Consider the following 19,377-nt stretch of genomic DNA (forward strand, 5'->3'; position numbering starts at 1 on the left):
GAAAGTTCTGGGAAAAGAGATCATTGTTTGAGAGTACAAGCTTTGGGTTTATTACAAACTTGTATACTTGCCTAAGCCCTTTGGATTAGATTGCAAGTATAGGACATTCTGTTTCCCAAAGATCACAGTTTCTACTTTAGGGAATCTAAACAATGAGCATTTTCCTTTCCTTTCTCTGTTTTATAAGCCTAAACTTCCTCTAGCCTGTCAGTTATGATTATATGTACAGTTTCCAGCTAATGCAAATAAGAGAAGCTGCTGATGGAAATAAGGGTTTTAAAGAGACTACCAGAAGAATGGTGGCAACATGAAATTGAATCAGTCAGTGTGCTGGTCGAGTTCACAGAGCCCGGATTCTTTAAATATATCTACAGGTCACCACCATCCACATCTTTTACATTTTCTGGTCCCATTTTTCAATCAAAATACTATAGATCCAGAAGAAAAAAAAAAAGACAAAATGGCTCTGTCACTGTTTCATGATCAACCCTAATGGGAAAAGAAAAGTTAATTAAAATCTATGAAAACGAATCGAGTAACCTTTAAAGATAGGCAGTACAGTGTAGCCAGTGTTAATCTGACAATTTGTTAATGGACCAGGCAGTTGTAATCAGTTTTAAAAATAACTTGAAACTTTTTTATGTTTAACAAAAGTTACTAATTAAAGGAAGCAATGACCTGTATGTGAGACTATCCACGAAAACCATTTGCCATCTGAACATAACACCAAAGAAAACACTCAAGAGTTTTCTCTTCATGCTATCATCTTATATCGGAAACTGTTTTGTTTACTCTTATTTTTCTGTTGCCAGTTAGGTGAGTATTCTTTAATCCCTTCTATTTGAATGAGACACACGTTTTAAATTCTGACTGATAGTAAAGGACTAAAACCACTAAAATCTCCACCCTACCTTTCATGACCTGGGTTTTGGTGTACTCAAATGCCCTGTAGAACATTTGTCTAAGGCCTCATTTGGGGGAGAGCTGTCCTTTGGAAAAATTCTTGTTTTGTTTTGTTTTTTTTTTCTTTTGCCTTGACAGTGACAAGAAAGGAAACTGATCTGGCAAATAAAAATATTTGTGTTGCTTAATCCATATGTAAAAACCATTTTGTGCTGTTCTTCTACTTCCAGATGAAACAGTTGATTTAATTTATTTATTGGAATTTAAAAAGGACTCTGAATAAGAAGATCTAGAAGAATTATTGTAATTGTGAGGATTTGAAGAACAAAAAGGGAAGATTTGTAATTATCTAAAGTATATTTACCCTGGCTATAAAAAAACAGATAGATATTAGAGGTGAATGGCAATGAATTTGTCACATGTTCATTATCTATAAAGAGTCCTAACAATAAGAATAATTACTTAAACTAAGTGAGGAATCTGTTTGGTTTTCTAAAAAGGTTTTGGGGGATGATTGTCATTCATATTAATTCTGGATAATTGTTACTCATACAGATTGAGCCCCTCAACTAAGAAACAACAATCTACCAAACTACAGTGCTTAAAGTTTCAGTGCTGGTGGGATCTTTGCGATAATCTAGGCTACTCCCATTATTTTACTGATGTGATCACTGTGGCTAAGAAATCTATTAGCTAACTAATAGCAGAGGAAGAACTAGAGCCCAGGTCTTCTGATCGTCATTCTGGTGTTTTCCACTATACTGAGTAAGCCATACCATTTGAATGGGCTTGGTAGAAACTTGGCCATAAACTTGAACATTACTTATTGGCTTGTATAGTCATGGGTTTTGCCATTACTATCCTAATTGTCAGGTTATCCCAAATGTAGACATGACTAGATTCTTCTGACTTTTGCCAGAGGATAACTACTTTTGTGTTTTGTTTTGGTCTGTTTTAACAGCTTTAAAAAAATTCTTTTTAATCTCTACCTGGGGTTTGAACCCACAGTCCTGAAAATAAGAATCCCATGCTCTGACTAAGCTAGCCAGGCACCCAAGAGGATAACTGCTTTTGGAATAGGAAGTCTCAATTATTTCAGAATTATTAGAAAGAGATAAAATATAGAATAGTATAAAATGCAAAAAGTAAATTGTAGTTATAGCTTCAGAATAATTATTTTGAAATGCTAATATTATTTCCCTATTTTGTATCATCTGGTTTATCACCTAATGTTCATCTTCAGGGACATAGATCAAATCAGTGATGTTTCTAAATTGGCCCAAGATAGTGAGCTCTTAACCTCTCCAGCTGGTATATAGATGTGAATACTAGAATACAGAAAAGTAGGAGTAAACATGTCTTTTCTCTCTCACTCATTCTATGAATGTTTATTAGAAATTTGGCTTTTATTATTCTCTTACAAATCCCTTTACTCAGTAATGTTTCTTTAGCATAAACAATATTCTGAGCTAAAGCTCCCGAACATGGTACTTATCAAAAAGTTTGAATTTGGTTACAGGTCCAAATGTATAACAATGATCTATAATAGAATAAATAATAAAGTACTCCGTGAACAGGAAACCAAAGCAATATTTCCAGGAATATAAGTGGTGTTTGGACACCGTGGAATGGCTTGTAAAAGTCTAGAGAGGATATTTGTTAAGCTGGGATTTGAAGAATGGTTAGATATTTTCTAATTAGTGAAGTTCAGGGAAAACACTGCGGATAATGTAAGGAGATATTGAAGTGATGATGAAAGATAATGGCCTTGGAGGTAAACTGTGGAGAGATCTTTTATCAATAATGTACTAAGGAGTTTGGACTTTAACTCAGCATGAGAAATACATCTACATTTTACTATTCTCTCCAGCCCATACACCCATGGAAGACATCAAAACTGAATTTAAGACCTTTTACTGAGCTCAGGCCTATCCCTGGAGTACATGACCATACACACTCCAAGAAGCCATGACCAATCAGTCACTTATGGCAGTACAAATGGAATTTAATACTATAAGTATTTCAAAGCCACAGAACATCCTTGAGCAAAGAGTGACATGAGCATATGTTCTAGATTCATCACTCTGGGCAGCCTAGGGGAGAGGATGAGTGATAAGACCCTGAGGGTAGAGAACACAGGCAGGACACTATTGTGGTAATTCGGATGAGAATTTAAGAACACATTTTTGAAATGGAATTTATGGAATTTGAAGATACCATTGCTTTTCTGAAAACTTTAGTAACAACTTTTCTCCCCATGGCATCCATATTGGACTTAATAAAAACTGTGTGGTGTGTTACACAGCACTTTGCTACATTGATTCCCGCAAATTCAGATCAACAAAGGACTTAATTTCTATTTTACAAGATAGGGGATGGGGAGGGAATAATAACTTAGAGTCCCTGTTATCAGAATAAGATTTAAGATCAGAGAAAAAAACTGGTCTTTTTCCTATCAACGTGTGGTAGTGCCTAATTATATCTCTCTTACAGGGCTCTCTAATCATCAACACAATTTATATTCATAATTAATAATAATTATCATATCTTTGAACAGGTGTGATGAAATAATAATGATAATTACTATTAATTGAAAAAACTATGTACATTATTTCATATAATCAGTAGAACAGTTCTAGAACTTTGGCATTTTGGTCCCCATTTTAGAGTGAAGGAAAGAGGACTAGGTGGGTAAGATTATATACCAAGTGATTCTGACACTAGAGCCCAGGCTGGATATTCTTCAGCATATCCATGGTTTACTTTTTCATTTTTCTTATTCTAGTAGTAGTGCAGTGTCAAGCCCTATACATTGCTCTCGAAATATGGGTAACTATAGTTGTCTAGAAAAGAGAAGATGGCTGTGGAGGCTAGGGCAGTTGCAATGAGGATGGACAGGAAAGGGTGGCTGTTGAGATACTGACCTCAAAAAGTAGTTAATCAATTCACTTCAATATCCATTATCTATCATTTTGTCTAAAGCCATTCTGAATTTAAAAAAAAATTTTTAATGTTTATTCATTTTTGAGAGAGTGCAAACAGGGGAGGGACAGAGAGAGAGGGAGACACAGAATCTGAAGCAGTGTCTTGGGCTCTGAGCTGTCAGCACAGAGCCCAATGCAGCCTGCGAAATCATGACCTGGGCACCTGGTGCTCATCACAAGTTAAGTGCACTTCTAATCCTTATCGCCTATTTTAACCCTGCTCCCCAAACTCCCCTCTGGTAACCATCAGTTTGTTTTCCATAGCTAAAAATCTGTCTCTTGGTTTACCTTCCTCTTTTTTCTTTTTTAATCACCTTTGCTCATTTGTTTTGTGTCTTTTTTTTTTTTAATTTATTGTCAAGTTAACTGACATACAGTGTATATAGTATACTCTTGGCTTCAGGAGTAGATTCCTGTGATTTATCACTTACATACAACACCCAGTGCTCATCCCAACAAGTGCCCTCCTCCGTGCCCATCACCCATTTTCCCCACCCCTCAGCCCCATCAACCCTCAGATCTCTGTATTTAAGAGTCTCCCTCTGCATTTGTGACTATTTTTTCTTTCCTTTCCCCCTGGTCTTCTGTTAAGTTTCTCAACTTACACATATAAATGAAAGCATGATATCTTTCTTTGACTGACTTATTTCACTTAACATAATACTCTCTAGCTCCATCCATGTCATTGCAAATGGAAAAATTTCACTCTTTTTATGATTGTGTGTGTGTGTGTGTGTGTGTGTGTGTGTGTACGCATGCACGCATGTATAATGTCCTTTATCCATTTATCTATCAATGGACAGTTCAGCTGCATCAGTAATTTGTTTTAAATAATGCCACAGTTAACATAGGAGTGCATATTAACTTTTTGAATTAGTGTTTTCATATTCCTTAGGTAAATACCAATAGTGGAATTACTGGATCATATGATAGCTTTTTTTGGGTTTTTTTGAGGAACCTCCACACTGTTTCCTACAATGGCTACACCAGTTTGCATTCCCACCAACAGTGCATGAGCGTTCCTTTCTTTCCACATCCTCGACAACATTTGTTGTTTCTTGTTTTTTATTTTAGCCATTCAGATAGGTATGAGATATATATCATTGTGGTTTTGATTTCCATTTCCCTGATGGTCAGTGACGTTGAGCATTTTTACATGTGTCTGTTGGCCATCTGTATGTCTTCTTTGGAAAAATGTCTATTCATGTATACTGCCCATTTTTTTTTATTGGCTTGTTTGGCTTTTCAGTGTTGAGTTTTATAAGTTCTTTACATATTTTGGATACTAACCCTTTATCAGATATGTCATTTGCAAATATCTTCTCCCATTCTGTAGACTGTCTTTTAGTTTTGTTGATCTTTTCTCATTCCGTGCAGAAGTTTTTATTTTGATGAAGTTCTAATAGTTTATTTTTGCTTTTGTTTCCTTTGCCTTGAGAGACATGAAGGAAGTTACTGTGGACAATGTCAAAGAGGTTATTGCTTGTGTTCTCCTCTGGGATTTTAATGTTTTCATGTTAAGGCCTTTCATCCATTTTGAATTTATCTTTGTGTATAGTTTAAGAAAGTGGGCCAGTGTCATTCTTTTGGATGTTGCTTTCCTGTTTCCCCAGCACCATTTGTTGAAAAGATAGTCCAGATTTCTGCACATTTCCACACTGATTTCTTATCCTATGACTTTGCTGAATTTGTTTACTGAATTCGGTTTTTTGGTGGAGTCTTTCTATATAGAGTATCATGTCATCTGCAAATAGTGAAAGTTTAACTTCTCGTTGATTTGGATGCTTTTTATTTCTTTGTATTTGGTGGTTGTAGCTAAGACTTCCAGTATGATGTTAAATGACACAGTTTCATTGAACTTTGTATTAGGAGGATAATTTTCTATTCACATGAAGTTGTGAAACTATTGAGAGATCCCTTAATATGTAAAGATCCCCTTACCCATACTCCCCCAATAGAAATATCTTGCAAAACTATTGTATGATAGCACAACCAGCATGTTGACATTGAACAGTCAAGATTCAGAACATTTCCATGGATACAAAGGTCCTTCAAGTTGCATTTATAGCCACACCCACTTCCCTTCTACCCTCACTCCATCCTTAACTCCTGGCAACCACTAATCTGTTCTCCATTTCTGTAATTGTGTTCTTTGTCTCATTAATCTATGTATATATACCTCCACAACGACTACACAGTCTTGATTCCTGTAGCTGTGTAATAAACCTAGAAATTGAATAGACTGATTTCTTCCAGTTTACTTTTGTTTTTAAAAACTGTTTTAGCTACTCTAGCTTCATTTTCTTTCCATACAGATTTTAGAATAATTGTCTTTAGCTGCAAAAAATATTGCTGAAATTTTTATAGAAATTATATTGAATTTTATATCAATTCAGGGAGAATTGATAATTTTATGCTGTGAGTCTTCCAGTCCAGGAACACAGATGTCTTACCGTTGTTTTGTGTCTTTCAACACGCTGCAAGTCCTTTACATGTATTGTTAAATTTATGCTTAAGTGTTTTGTTAGGGAAAAGGGATCTTTTCAACTGGTACTATAATTTTTCATTTTGGTCTTCACATATTCATTCTAGTATGTTGAGATATAATCACTTTTTATTTGTTTATCTTGTATCCTGTGACCACACTGAACTGCCTTATTGATTTCAAGAACTGGTTTTTGTTATGAGTCTTTGTTTTGGGTGGGGTTTTTTTGGTAAATTCTTTTAGATTTTCTATGAAGACTATCATGTCATCTGCAAATAGAGGCACTTTTATTTCATTATTTCTGATTTGTATACATTTTATTTCCTTGTTGTTTTGCATTGGCTAGATCTTCCAAAACCATAATGACTAAGAATTGTGGGAAAGAGCATTCTTGCCTTATTTCTGACTTTAAGGGGAAAACATTTCCTTTTCATCATTAAGTATAATGTTAGTTGTAAGATTTTTTGGTCGGTGCTCTTTATCAGGTTGAAGAAATTCCCTTGTATTTTCTTTTCTGAATTTATTTTTTTAAGTATGAATATTATGAATTTTTTGAAGCAGTTTTTCATGTATCAATTGATTTACTCATGTGATTTTCTTCTGTTAAGATGATGAATTATAGTGATTGATTTTTGAATATTGAGTCAATCTTGCATCCTTAGAATAAACCCAACTTAATCAGGATATAGAATTCTTTTTATATGTTGTTAAATGCTATTTGCTAAAAATTTGGTATGGATTTCTGCATCTGTATTTAGGAGGGAGTTGCAATTTTTTTCTTTACTTTTTTTTAAACTATATTTTTGGTAGTATGTTAATACTGGTGTGATAAAATGAATTGGTAAGTATTCCCTTTTTTCTCTTTTCTGGAAGAGATTGTAAAATTGATGCCAATTCATTTTTAAACATTTGGTAGAATTCGCAGGGAATTCTTATGGGAGTTTTACAATTACAAATCCCATTTCCTTAATACTAACAGGCTATTCAAATTATGTATTTTATATTAGGTGACTTATAACACTTTGTACTTTTTAAAGAAGTGATTCACCTCATCCGTGTTCTCAGATTTATATCTGAAGAGTTGCTCGTGGTCTTCGCTTAATATCCTTTTAACAGCTACCGTATTTGTAGTAATATCCTCTTTCATTCCTAATATTGATAATTTCCCTCCACCCCTCTTTTCTATCTCTGTGGGTCAGTCTTGCTAAAGGTTTGTCAATTTTCTTGAACTAGGTAAGGAACCAGCTCTCCGTTTCATTTTTTAAAATTGGTTTACTGTTCTAAATTTCATTGATTTCTGTTATTTGTTATTTCCTTCCTTCTGCTGCTTAGGATTTATTTTGTTTTTGTTTTTTTTTTTTTAGGTTCTTGAGGTATAGAATATTCATTTAAGACAAGACCTTTTCTCTTTTCTACTGCATGCATTTAGTGCTATAGATTGTCCTCTCAGCGTTGATTAGCTGTGTCCTATAATTGTTTAATTCAGTTTATGGTATTTTTCTAAATCTACCTTGAGACATTATTCTCTTTGACCCATAGATTATTTAGTATTATTTAGTTTCCAAATGTTTAGAGATTTTCCTGATTTTTATGCTTAAATAAATCTTTGATATGTGCTTCTATATATATATTCTGATGATTTTCTATTTATTGTAGAATGAGTTGTTGAGAGAGGGATGTTGACTTCTCCAACACCAATCTTTAGTTTTTCTATTTTTTTTCTTTCAGTTAAATAAGTTTTTTCTTCACATTTTGTTTTGCAGATTTGTTGTTTAGTATATATATGCATGTATGTAGGATTGCTGTCTTCTTGGTAGATTAGCTCTCGTTATCATTGTATATAAAGCCCTCTGCTTGTTCTGTTAATTTTCTTTGCTCTGAAATCTACTTTGTCTCGTATTGATCTGTCATTCATGGTTTTCATTAATGTTTGCATAGTGTATCCTTTTTCATTTTTTACTTTCACCCTGCTGAATCTGTATATTTCAAGTGCGTTGTTTTGGAGTGACTGTGTGGCTCACTCACTTAAGTGTCTGACTTCAGCTCAGGTGATGATCTCAAAGTTCATGGGTTCAAGCCCTGTGTTGGGCTCTGTGCTGATATCTCAGAGCCTGGAGCCTGCTAAGGATTCTGTGTCTCCTTCTCTCTCTGCCCCGCTCTTGCGCGCTCTTTCTCTCTCTCTCTCTCCCTTTTTTCCTCTCTTTCTCTATCTCTCAAAAATAAATAAACATTTCTAAAAAATTATAAAAAAATAAGAAATAAAGTAGTTTCTCATAGATAGTATCTAGCCACAGATATTTTTTTTAAAGAGAGAGAGAGAGAGAGAGAGAGAGAGAGAGAGACTCTTTTTTCTAATTTTAGTTTATTTCTTTTGAGAGAGAGAGAGCAGTGAGAGGGGGAAGGGTAGAGAGGAAGAGAGAGTATCCCAAACAGGCTCCTTGCTGACATGGGACTCCATGAGATCATGACCTGAGCGGAAATCAAGAGTCTGACACTTATCTGACTGAACACTCAGGCACCCTGATCATGTCATGGATTAATGGCAGAGAGGTCATTAATCCAGTCTGGCAATTTCTATTTTCAGATTGGTATATTTAGACTATTTTCATATAATATAATTATTGATATGTTAGGACTTATGTGTGTCATTTTTGTTTGTTTTTTGTGTTTTTTATTTCTCTCCTTTTACTCAAATCCACCTTTACAATGGGTTTTTTTTTTGAGCATTTTTTAAAATTCCATTTTATCAATTGTGTTTTTGAGTGCATCTCTTTGTGTAACTTTTTTGGTGGTTGCTTTAAGCATTGCTTTATGTATTCACAGTTATCACAGTCTACAAGTATTATATGTTACCAGTTTAAAGTGTAGAAAATTTCTTTCTTCATGTTCTTTTGTCCTGTCTGGCCCAGTTCATACAGCATGTGACTCTCAATCTCAGAGCTGTGAGCTCAAGCCCCATGTTGGATGTGGAGCCTACTTAAAAAAAAATTTAAATACATATATACATATATGTATGTATATACTATAAATATTTTCTCTATATGCATTTAGAACCGTCAGATAGTGTTCAACTTTTTTGTCTTAAAAGTAAGCATAATTTTATTTATTTATTTATTTTTATTTACTTTTTGAGAGAGAGAGAGAATGAACAGGGGAAGGGCAGAGAGAGGGAGAGAAAGAAATCTCAAGCAGTTTCCACACTGTCAGCACAGAGCCCAACACCAGGCTCAGACCTGTGAACTGTGAGATCATGACCTGAGCTGAAATCAAGAGTTGGACACTCAACCTATTGAGTCACCTAGGTGCCAAAATAATTTTAAAACTCAATAGGAGTGGAAAATCTATTGGATTTATCCATATTTTATATTACTGTACTCTTTCTTTCTTCCTGAGCTTCTAAGATTCTTTTTTTTCAATAATTTCTTCTCTTTTTTAGAGAACATTCCACAGTTAATTGTTTTAGTGTTGGTCTGCTGACAACAGATTATTTTATTTCACTAGCATTCTAACTGTTTTCCCCCTATAACTTAAGTATTATTTCTCTCTCACTGCTTTCAAGATTTGTTCTTCAAAAAAAAAAAAACAGATTTGTTTTCCATATTTGGTTTTCATTTCTTTGTCTGTGATGTATTTAGAATAGATGTAGGGTAGACCCAGTACTCTGAAATGCCTGGGAATCTGAATGTGGCTTAGTGGTTCAGTAGTAGGTGCATCAAGAAACCAGCACAAACTTTTGTAGCTTCCATAAATAGATTGTTGAGGAACAAGTCAAATACCCAGGATTTCTATGGGCCCAAAAATACATACTCACTTGTACCTTATAAGCCTAGAATCAGAAGAGGGCCTAGAATAAACTGCCTTCCAGCCTAAGCAATTTAAATAAAAACCAAACTTTCTATTAGGTGAACACACTTCTAGAGATAGTGCATGTAAAAAGAAGTATGATTTTATGCCTAGATTTGAGCATAGGAAACTTATTCTTGAAGTGGCATTTACAGTAGGTTATAAACTTCTCTTGCTCATCTTGTTTATTGTTACCTATAATTCCATTGACCAAGACAGCCCTCAAAACAATTTAGAACAGCGACTTAGTGATTAATGTATATGTTGTTACTTTCTCTGCTTATATTGCTTATAAAAATGATAAAAATCTTATTAGTTGGCTGAGTCAGGATTTTTTTTTTTCCTATATCATGGTGCTTCTCCAAGCCAGAGCCAAGAACGAGATGGAATGGGGTAGAGTGTTGTGTTGTTTCCTGTAGGGGAGCAGTTTTGTGGAGAGGAGGTTTTAAATCTCTAAAGTTGTCACGATGGAAAATTTCACCAGAAATGAATTGACATCAAATAAAACATGAGTACCTGTATTTGGATGTTTTACCACATACCCAGGACAGACAGTGGATTATAAACCTTTCATTTATTGGACTATTTGGGCTCCATCTGTAGACCAGTATGTTGTTTCAGCGTCTGAGACAAACCACAGAGGCTAGCCATACTTTTTGAATGTTGTTCTTCATTTTAATCTGTGTGTTTTCTGTGGTCAGTCCTGATGAGAAAACTCTTAACTCATTGTAGTGTATCCAGTTATGTACCAGTGGGTGGCAGTAGATATGACCGAGTTCTCAATAATGTAGCTACCAATCATAGATTGAGTCTAAAAGCACTACACTTGAGGGCTTTTTAAAATTATTATTCTTTGTTTTAAAATGTATTTGATTATATTTTCACAAATTTTCCTGATTTTAGCAGGCATACTGAAGGGTAATTTTAAAAATAGTAACAGCTAACATATAATTCTTACTATGTACCAGACACTATTATAAGTGCTTTACATATATTAATTTAAAAACAACATATTTGATTATTATTGAGATATTTTGGTTAATATAGAGATATATTATTATTCATTTATCCTATTTACCTATGTTAGTGTGATGGAATAGAAAAACATTTGCTGATAAAATATTATTAAGTGGTGGAACTATTCAGCTGTCAGCCATTCATTTAAACAGATTTTTTGTTGTTGTTTTATTTTGTGAGATATTCTCTATGTTGTGTGTTGAGGACACCTTGCCAAAAACAACTCACTTCTCAAATATTTTAAGTGTTTGCTTTCTATCAAAGCCACATCTTGTGATGTCATCTCCCAGGGTTGAGGAATTTCATTTTGGACAGCTATTAACTATAGGTTTCTCACAAATTGTTGTTATACAGTTTGGTTTAGCAAAGTTTTCTTTAAGTTTGGGAGAGCATTGGAAAATATATCGGCATTTATGAGAGTTTGGAGTAGTATGTCATTTCAGTACATCTTGAAAGGCAAAGGAGGACAGCCACTTCTGTGCAGGAAAAAGTATTGGACCCTGGTTCAATTTAGAAACTCTGGGCTCAGGTTCATCCATTTCTGTTCACTAGCTGTGTGGCATTGACCGAGACTTCTGCTCTTCGGGAACTCAGTCCTCATCTATAAAGTGCGAGGAGGTTGGATTAGATCAATGGTTTTCAATCAGAATAATTTGGAGCTTTATAGCTCCACCGTGGCACCACAAGGGTTGATCCCAAGACAGAAATTAAGTCCCAAAAGGCTGGCCCCTAGGTCCCTCTTCTGCTTTCACCTAAGAAGCTTCCTTTCAGTGTTTAAAATTACTGTCTTTATTTATAATATATACTTGAAAGTGTATATGATTTCATCCATAAGCCAAAATTCTACTTGTTTTATTTTCTTAAATTTTTTTAAACTTTCTGGGTTTTTTTTTTTTTTTTTAGTGTTTCTTTATTTTTGAAAGAGAATGACAGAGCATGAATGGGGCAGGGGCAGAGAGAGTGGGAGACACAGAATCCAAAGGAGGCTCCAGGCTCTGAGCTGTCAGCACAGAGCCCACCATGGGGCTCAAACCCTCAAACTGTGAGTTTATCACCTGAGCTGAAGTCAGGTGCTTAACCAACTGAGCCACCCAGGTGCCTCTCTATTTGTTTTTAAAAAAGGATGAAAACCCTGGGAGTAGGTTATTTCAATGGTCCTTTCTGTCCCTAAAGTATTAATGATTCTCATGACTGGGGAGCCAAAGAAGAAAAAGAAATTTGGCCTTGGCTTGAGCACGTTGCAGGTCTCTAGAGGATTCAGTATACGACTTTGGGAGGAGGCTGGATCCATCATTTACGGCCTCTGAAGGGCTGTAGTGTGCTCTTTTATTTGATTAATTTTATTCTACCACAACTGCCACCCACAAAGATGAATGACATGGATTTACTTTTTAAAAAGCTTACATTCTTTTGAGAATTTACATTATCTATTGTTTTAGGCAAATGTCAGGACACAGAGTAATACTGAACAAGAGCATTGATTACTAAGTGAGATACAGAAGCCAGAAGCTAAATGCTTTTCTCTCCTATTATTAATTTGCCATATTCAGCTGCCAGTGCTACTCTGTCCATTGCTGCTGTTATGAATGTTGCTGTGTCCAAAGCCCTTGTTTCCACAGCTTTTTCTCCACTACTAGCTGAGTGGGATTATAATATGGACAAGATATTTTATACTAAAGGCTAAGAAGAATATCTACTCCTTTCTAAACTTGATCTCCAACCTTTCTGTAAAGGGTCAAGTTGCTAGATAGATGTGTTGCTCATGTACAGCTGGACATGGTTCTCCTTTTAAAAGCAAATAAACAAGCAAACAACCTATCCACACCGTTGGCTACCAGGAACCAGAATCAATATAAAAAAGTGTCAAACCTCCATACACAGCCAGACCACTAGTTGCAAAAACTGTGAAGGAAGTAGTACAAGACTGTCTTAGCCAAAAACATGGTCATGATATATTACCCTGAATGTGCCAGAGAAATGCAAAGTGGAACAAAACAACACAACACAACCAGATTCTCCAGTTCTCATCCACTGATGGCCTGCTTTTTCAATAGGATTCCCTTCCCGGCCCCCACCAATGCCCATGTCATAATGAGTTAATATCAGCTCATTTAAAGAGTTGGAGCCAGTCCAAGGAAAACACACAGGACTGCTGCCCTTTTCACCAAAAAAAAAAAAAAAAAAATCTTTCATTAACTAATGTTGACGGAAGCACATTTAGCCACAGCAATTTGCATTGCAGTTGAATTGCTGTTTGTATTGAACGGGAGACCAGAGAATAATAAAGCAAAACATGAACATACCACTGGTGAGCAAGGGAGCAGAGCGGCCCTTCAACCTTTTCCATGCTGATTTCATTCTAAAGCTCATCAGACCAAACAACAAGATTGCTCATTCTAATGAGGTGCAGTCACCACACTTTGTTGTGACAGCATTATGTCACATCAGCTGTCCAGAGGTCTTGCCTATATTGTCTCAACTTATGGTTGCTGCAGAGTAGTTACTTCTCAACAGTGTCCAGTGGCCATGTTTTATCCGCACACGTTAATAACCCTTTTCATCATCCCAAGTGCATGTACTTGAACAGAGGAACTAACAAGCGAGCAATTGCCCAGAGCAGTGATGTTGGTGGAGAAGACAATTTGAGGGGTCCAGGTGAAGCAGCAACCATAGAGAGGCAGCAGTTAGGGAAGATATGGACATGAAGTGATCGGAACCCTGATTGTTGACATCAGGAAGTCCTAAGGGAAATGAGAGGACTATGAATATGTGTAATTTTTTAAATAGCAGTGTAAAGAAAGGTACAGTTAAGCACTGAGTGGTACAGACGAGAGCACGATATGACATACAGCAAGAAGATTAGAGGGCCAAGTGCCAGCTGTGGCTTTATCACTAACTAGGTAATCTCCGACAGATCATTTGCCTTCTCTGAGCCTAATGTCTGAATTTATGGTAGAATGAAATGCTTCACTGTAAAATAGGACATTCTTGCCAACTCTGGGTTCTCCAAGTTTCTGAATAAAGAGAAGAAAGTTCAATACAGCCGTACAACTAGAGACTTTTAAAACCGACAGCAATCCAACTAATCCTAATTTAAGTATAAGCAAGATAAAGGAAAGGAAGGAAGGAAGGGAAGAGAAAAATGGAAGAAAGGACAGAAGGAAGGAAAGAAGAAAGGAAGGAGGAGGGAAACAGAGTGGAGGGAGGGAGAGAGGGAGAGCCAGAAATCCGGGAGTTTTGTGGGCTTCCGGCAAGGGTGGATCTGGTCCTCAGCCACCACTGTCTCTTGGCCCTGCTTTCTTCTTTACCGGCTTTGCTGTCTCACAGGTTCCTTTAGCATAGTACAAAGTACAGCCTTGGAAGCATCAGGCTAATATAAACTTGTGGCTTCAGAAGGAGGGAGACGCTATTCATTTTTGCCTGTCATAGGCAGGGTTTGGTCCCTTTGTTGTTGAGTCCCAGGTGGAGGGGGCATATATACAAGAGGGCGCTGTGACAGGGCATGCTGTGAGCGAGTTAGGTGGCCTGGTCTGAGGGTCTGTTTCTTTCCCCTCTTTGTGCCCACGGTGTCCCTGCCTTCTGAGGACAGTCTGAGGATTTGTTTAGCTCAATCATATCTCCTCCCTTCCTACCCTCTTCCATGTGGCCTCTCCTCTACATTTAGCTGTGAAGCATCTGTTCTGCCAGTCTTTGAATCATTTTTTGGATTATTTATACTGATGTGGGTATTATCTAGTTGTTTCCATAGGACGAGGTGAGCTTAGGGTTCTCCTACTCCACCATCACTCTCAAAAGCCCAGGAGTTCTATATTTTATTTTTATTTTTAAAATTCTTTTTAAAGTATATTTATTTTGAGGGAGAGAAAGTGCGATTGGGGGAGGAGCAGAGAGAAAGGGAGGGAGAGAGAGAGAGAATCCCAGTGAGACTCCACACCATCAGAACAGAGCCCAATTCAGGACTTGAACTCACAAACCATGAGATCATGACCTGGACCAAACCCAGACACTTAACCACTGGAGCCATGCAGGCACCCTCAGGAGTTCTATATTTTATTTTATTTTTTTTTAAGTTTATTTGTTTGTTTAGAGAGAGAGAGAACAAACCAGCGGTGGAGGCAGGAAGAGAGTGGGGGGGGCAGCAGAGAAACCTGCTGTGGGCTCAAACTCATGAACTGTGAGATCACAACCTGAGCTGAAGTCGGGTGCTTAACCAACTGAGCTACCCAGGCGCCCCAGGAGTTCTATATATTAAATGCCAATTGTAATACTCTTGTAGTTGTTTTTGTTCAATTGTCCAAAACCAATCATTGCAGTTAGTATTAGCTTTGTTGGAAAAGCAGCTTGACCTCTATGTGTTTGGAGAAAATAGAGAACATAATTTTTAAATTGCAATCATACTATGAACCTCTGAGGGTGATGGAACTTCTTTACATTTATAGTTTTATCAAATCTGTGAGTTGAGCTTGACTGTATAGAGGATCCAATACCCATTAATTATCCAGGAAGCTTTAGCTAAGGTGTTTGTTTGGTGTTTGCTATACCAAGTTGATTCTGGGGGGATGAGATCAGTTTCTTTGATTGGTTGATGAACGCTACTGTTCCATCACTCCAGGTCCTGTGGTGTCTCGTTCAACAATGTAATTCACTACTACCAGGGGCCTAGCTTAGAGAACCTTCTAATCTTGCATTTAGAAACTATCCTTTCTGTTCCTCATCCAATCCTTCTGGGATTATCAGTGAAGGTGCTCCATCCTTTCCCCTAGCCAGGCAGTAGTCAGGAGATCTGAGCTAGGCTCATTAGCTCTTCTCTTTATGGAATTTGGAGTAGAATGACACAAAGATTAGAGACACCCAGGATAAAATGTCCATTGGCTCATGCTACTTACGTCCCTTACCTCCCAGGCCAGTTGTTATTCTCTGCAGAGTGTAGATCTTTTTCTCTCCATGTATCTATTAATTACTCTTCTATCCTTCTAATAAATTCAGAAAGCTTCCTATACAGTTGTTCACGTGTTGCTATAAGTTAGCAAGTGCTGGGTACCAAGCCATCCCCCAATTCCATTTCTTTGGGTCAGGATTTCGTGAGATGGACTTGGCCCTGGACTCAGCTGGGCAGTTTGTCTGTTCTCAACTGGGCTCCCCTTCTGAGTCCTCTGGGGTCATCTTCAGCCCAGATCAACAGCTATGCTTGTGGGCATTTGCTAGCTGCCAGTTAAGGCAACCTGCAGGGCATCTTAGGTGGGAAGAGTCCTGGGCTCTTGTCATCTAGCAGGTTGTCCTGGGCTTGTTCATATAGTGGTGACCGAGTTCCAAGTAGAAAAATGAAAATCTGCAAGGCCTCTTGCCAGTACAGATTGGCACAGAGTTACTTCTGCTTTATTCTCTTAGCAAATCAAGTCAGGAGGCCAGCCCAGATGTGAGATGTAGACAGTAGATGCATATGATCTCTTGATGGTAGTGGCTGCAGTGTCACATGTGAATGAGTAAGAATTCAGGATGAGGAATTTTCAAAGGCACTTGAACCATCGATCACACTCCAAGTTGGTTTCTGTATAGTTAAAGAACCTGATAAGCCTACCAAAAATCCCTTTAAAAATGCAGCCTAATGCATGGACTTTCTCCTCTCCCTCTTTTGATATAACTCTGATTATGGGAGGCTTGGGAGCCAAAATTAACTCCTCTGTGGGATTCAGAGCAAAAATTCCCTGTTATCCTGAATCCTAGTACCCTACATCTTAAGGGGATTGCTTGCAGTTCCTCTGTAGCTGGATTAGCCATGCAGTCTCATCCTCAGTTACATCATCTACCAGGTTTCCTGGAGGTTCAGCCTGTTCAGTTATGACCTATGCCAGTATGACTTGGCCACTCAAAATGGTATCGCTTCCTGCTGCACATAGTGTAGCACTTGCTAAAAACATTTGCATTTGCCTTTCTCGGATATATATTGAATTTCTCTAAGTTATAGTTTCCTTTTATGCAGCACAGCCTCTTGGTGAGCAATATCAATCACAGAGCAAGGCAAATGCTAATATTAATGTGCACTGCTGTAGGTGTTTCTTGCCTGTTTTCATTCAACTTCTGACTCAGCCCAGCCCTCTTTAGGTTTGTGAGATCTAATAAGATCATAGCACAGGGTGGTATAGCTGCAGGCAGAAAATTCTGCTTGCCAAATATATTTTCCTTTATAGCAAGTTTGAAAATTAATGTAGGGCACTGAGATACCATGGCTGTGTACATGCATTTAGACAGAGCTCTCTTCAGTTGACTGCCCTTCCTTCCAGCCACTAATTTCTCTGAGATGATGCCAAGCTCTTGGTCAGATGTAGCTTCAATGCTTCCCACCTTCTCAGTGTGAAATGATAATTAATATGACTTTACAGCTAAGGTGGTGTTCTGCTTCCATTAATAACACCCATTATTCCAAGATGTTTTAATTTGGTTATAAAAATTGACTGTGGAGGTGGAACTTGGCTTGGAAGCTTATTTTAAGAGCAAATAGTTTGTTTCTAATTTTTCATTTAAAAAGGTGGGTTTTTTTTTAAAGAAAATTTTGGGTTACTTTGGAGTTATATAAGCACTGGGCCAAATTCCTAAAATATTGATATGATTCTGGATTTGTAATTTACTTGGTCTTGTTCTCGGCTCTCTCCGCCACAGTCAGGACCTCCCAGGGCTTCTCAGGGAGCCAGAGCTCTGCTCCATCTCATCAGCTGGGATCAGAGGGCATTTCTTTTACATTCCTTTTCACACTTAAACATCAAATTCTCTTTCCAGGCGACAGTTTATACAAGCTCTTGACGGAATTGGGTTTGATAGTAAGAGGCAGTTCATTTTCACATTATCCTGATGGGTATTTTACTTCCTTGCAGAGCTCCAGGAGGAGACCCACCGAAAAGATGAAGAAATGGAATCTCTGCAGGTAAAGTAAATTCTGCCATAGGTCAGGTGTCCTTGGGATAAGAACATTTGTTTTACTCTGTTAGGCTTTATTGTTATCACATTCAGACCAGTGTGCCAAATGGAGTGAAAAATATGTCCGAATTTTAAAGCCTTCCTTTTAGAAGTGTTTGAGAACCATTTATATTCTCCTGAAACAGGAAGCCAACTCAGCCCCTGTGCTACTCTTGAAAGGAACCTTTATTCCTTGATATAGCTTAATAGGAGCTGCAGCATAAGAAATGAAAGCAACATCTTTGCAAAGTCACTTCCCCCAAAACAGGGCTGATGAATTCATGGAATCTACATTTCAAGTGAAAGGCTAGAGTATTCTGACTCCATGAATGTCATCTACCAATGACCAACCAAGGATATTAACACATACATAGAGCTTAAGACTTACCTTGTATGCCTCTGAATTCACTATGGATTTGTCCACAGTTCTCGGGCTGGAAAACTGTTTGAAAGATTACTCCAGAATTTTAATGGGCAGTTCCATGGTTTGAGCAATTGATGTTAACTTGGCATCTGACAGTAGTAGTTCTCTCTTCCTTTTACATTGGGCTAACGCATGTGGATAACTCAAGAGTCTGTCTTTTTTGGGGGAAACATAATCAGTTATACTCACATGACAGAACCAATTCACTTAATGTCACATTGGGGATTAAAAACAGTAAATACTTTGGACATTTAGAGTTCTTCTTGGGCCTGGAAGCTGTAAGGTGGGACTGAAGAGTGATATAATGAGCTGGCTTGAATGCTTAGGGGTAAAGATGTTTCCTTCTGGCAAATGAAGGATGGGTCAAGTGAAGCCCAAAGAGCAAGAGAAATGTTCTGTAATTGGGAATTTTTCTATTTAACGGAGTATTTGTTAAAAGAAAGGTATATTAATCTAAAATGATAAAGAAAAGTATAGTTCTGTATACTTAATGCAAGTGGACTGTGTTGGCCACAATTCTGTACAGATTAAATTCTTTTAACATCTTGAGCTGTAGTCAAGATAGGGGCTAGGAAAAATCTCAAGTGTATACTCGCCCTGTCTATCTCTGAGAAATTAATATCAGAGCGATGAAAAGCAAAGCTTCTGTGTATACTAAATGTACATATTGAGAAGGTAATAAAGTCTTTTTAAGGCACTGTGGTTAAACATTGTGTTTGCCCACAATAGCACATAGAAACCTATATATTGAGAATGTAGTACATACATGA

General features: G+C 37.1%; 1 protein-coding gene across 9 annotated transcripts in view; it reads left to right on the forward strand.

Annotated features, from left to right (window-relative positions):
• Positions 1–19,377, forward strand: part of CEP128 (centrosomal protein 128) — a 369,193-nt gene that overhangs the window by 277,585 nt on the left and 72,231 nt on the right. For all 9 annotated transcript variants that reach the window (XM_029951897.1, XM_029951898.1, XM_029951896.1 and 6 more), the window contains one exon: positions 18,102–18,151. In XM_029951897.1, coding sequence (XP_029807757.1) covers positions 18,102–18,151 — 50 coding nt within the window. The remainder of the gene's footprint in view (positions 1–18,101; positions 18,152–19,377) is intronic.

This window comes from Suricata suricatta, chromosome 9, assembly GCF_006229205.1.
Source record: "Suricata suricatta isolate VVHF042 chromosome 9, meerkat_22Aug2017_6uvM2_HiC, whole genome shotgun sequence".
NCBI classification, from domain to species: Eukaryota; Metazoa; Chordata; class Mammalia; order Carnivora; family Herpestidae; genus Suricata; species Suricata suricatta.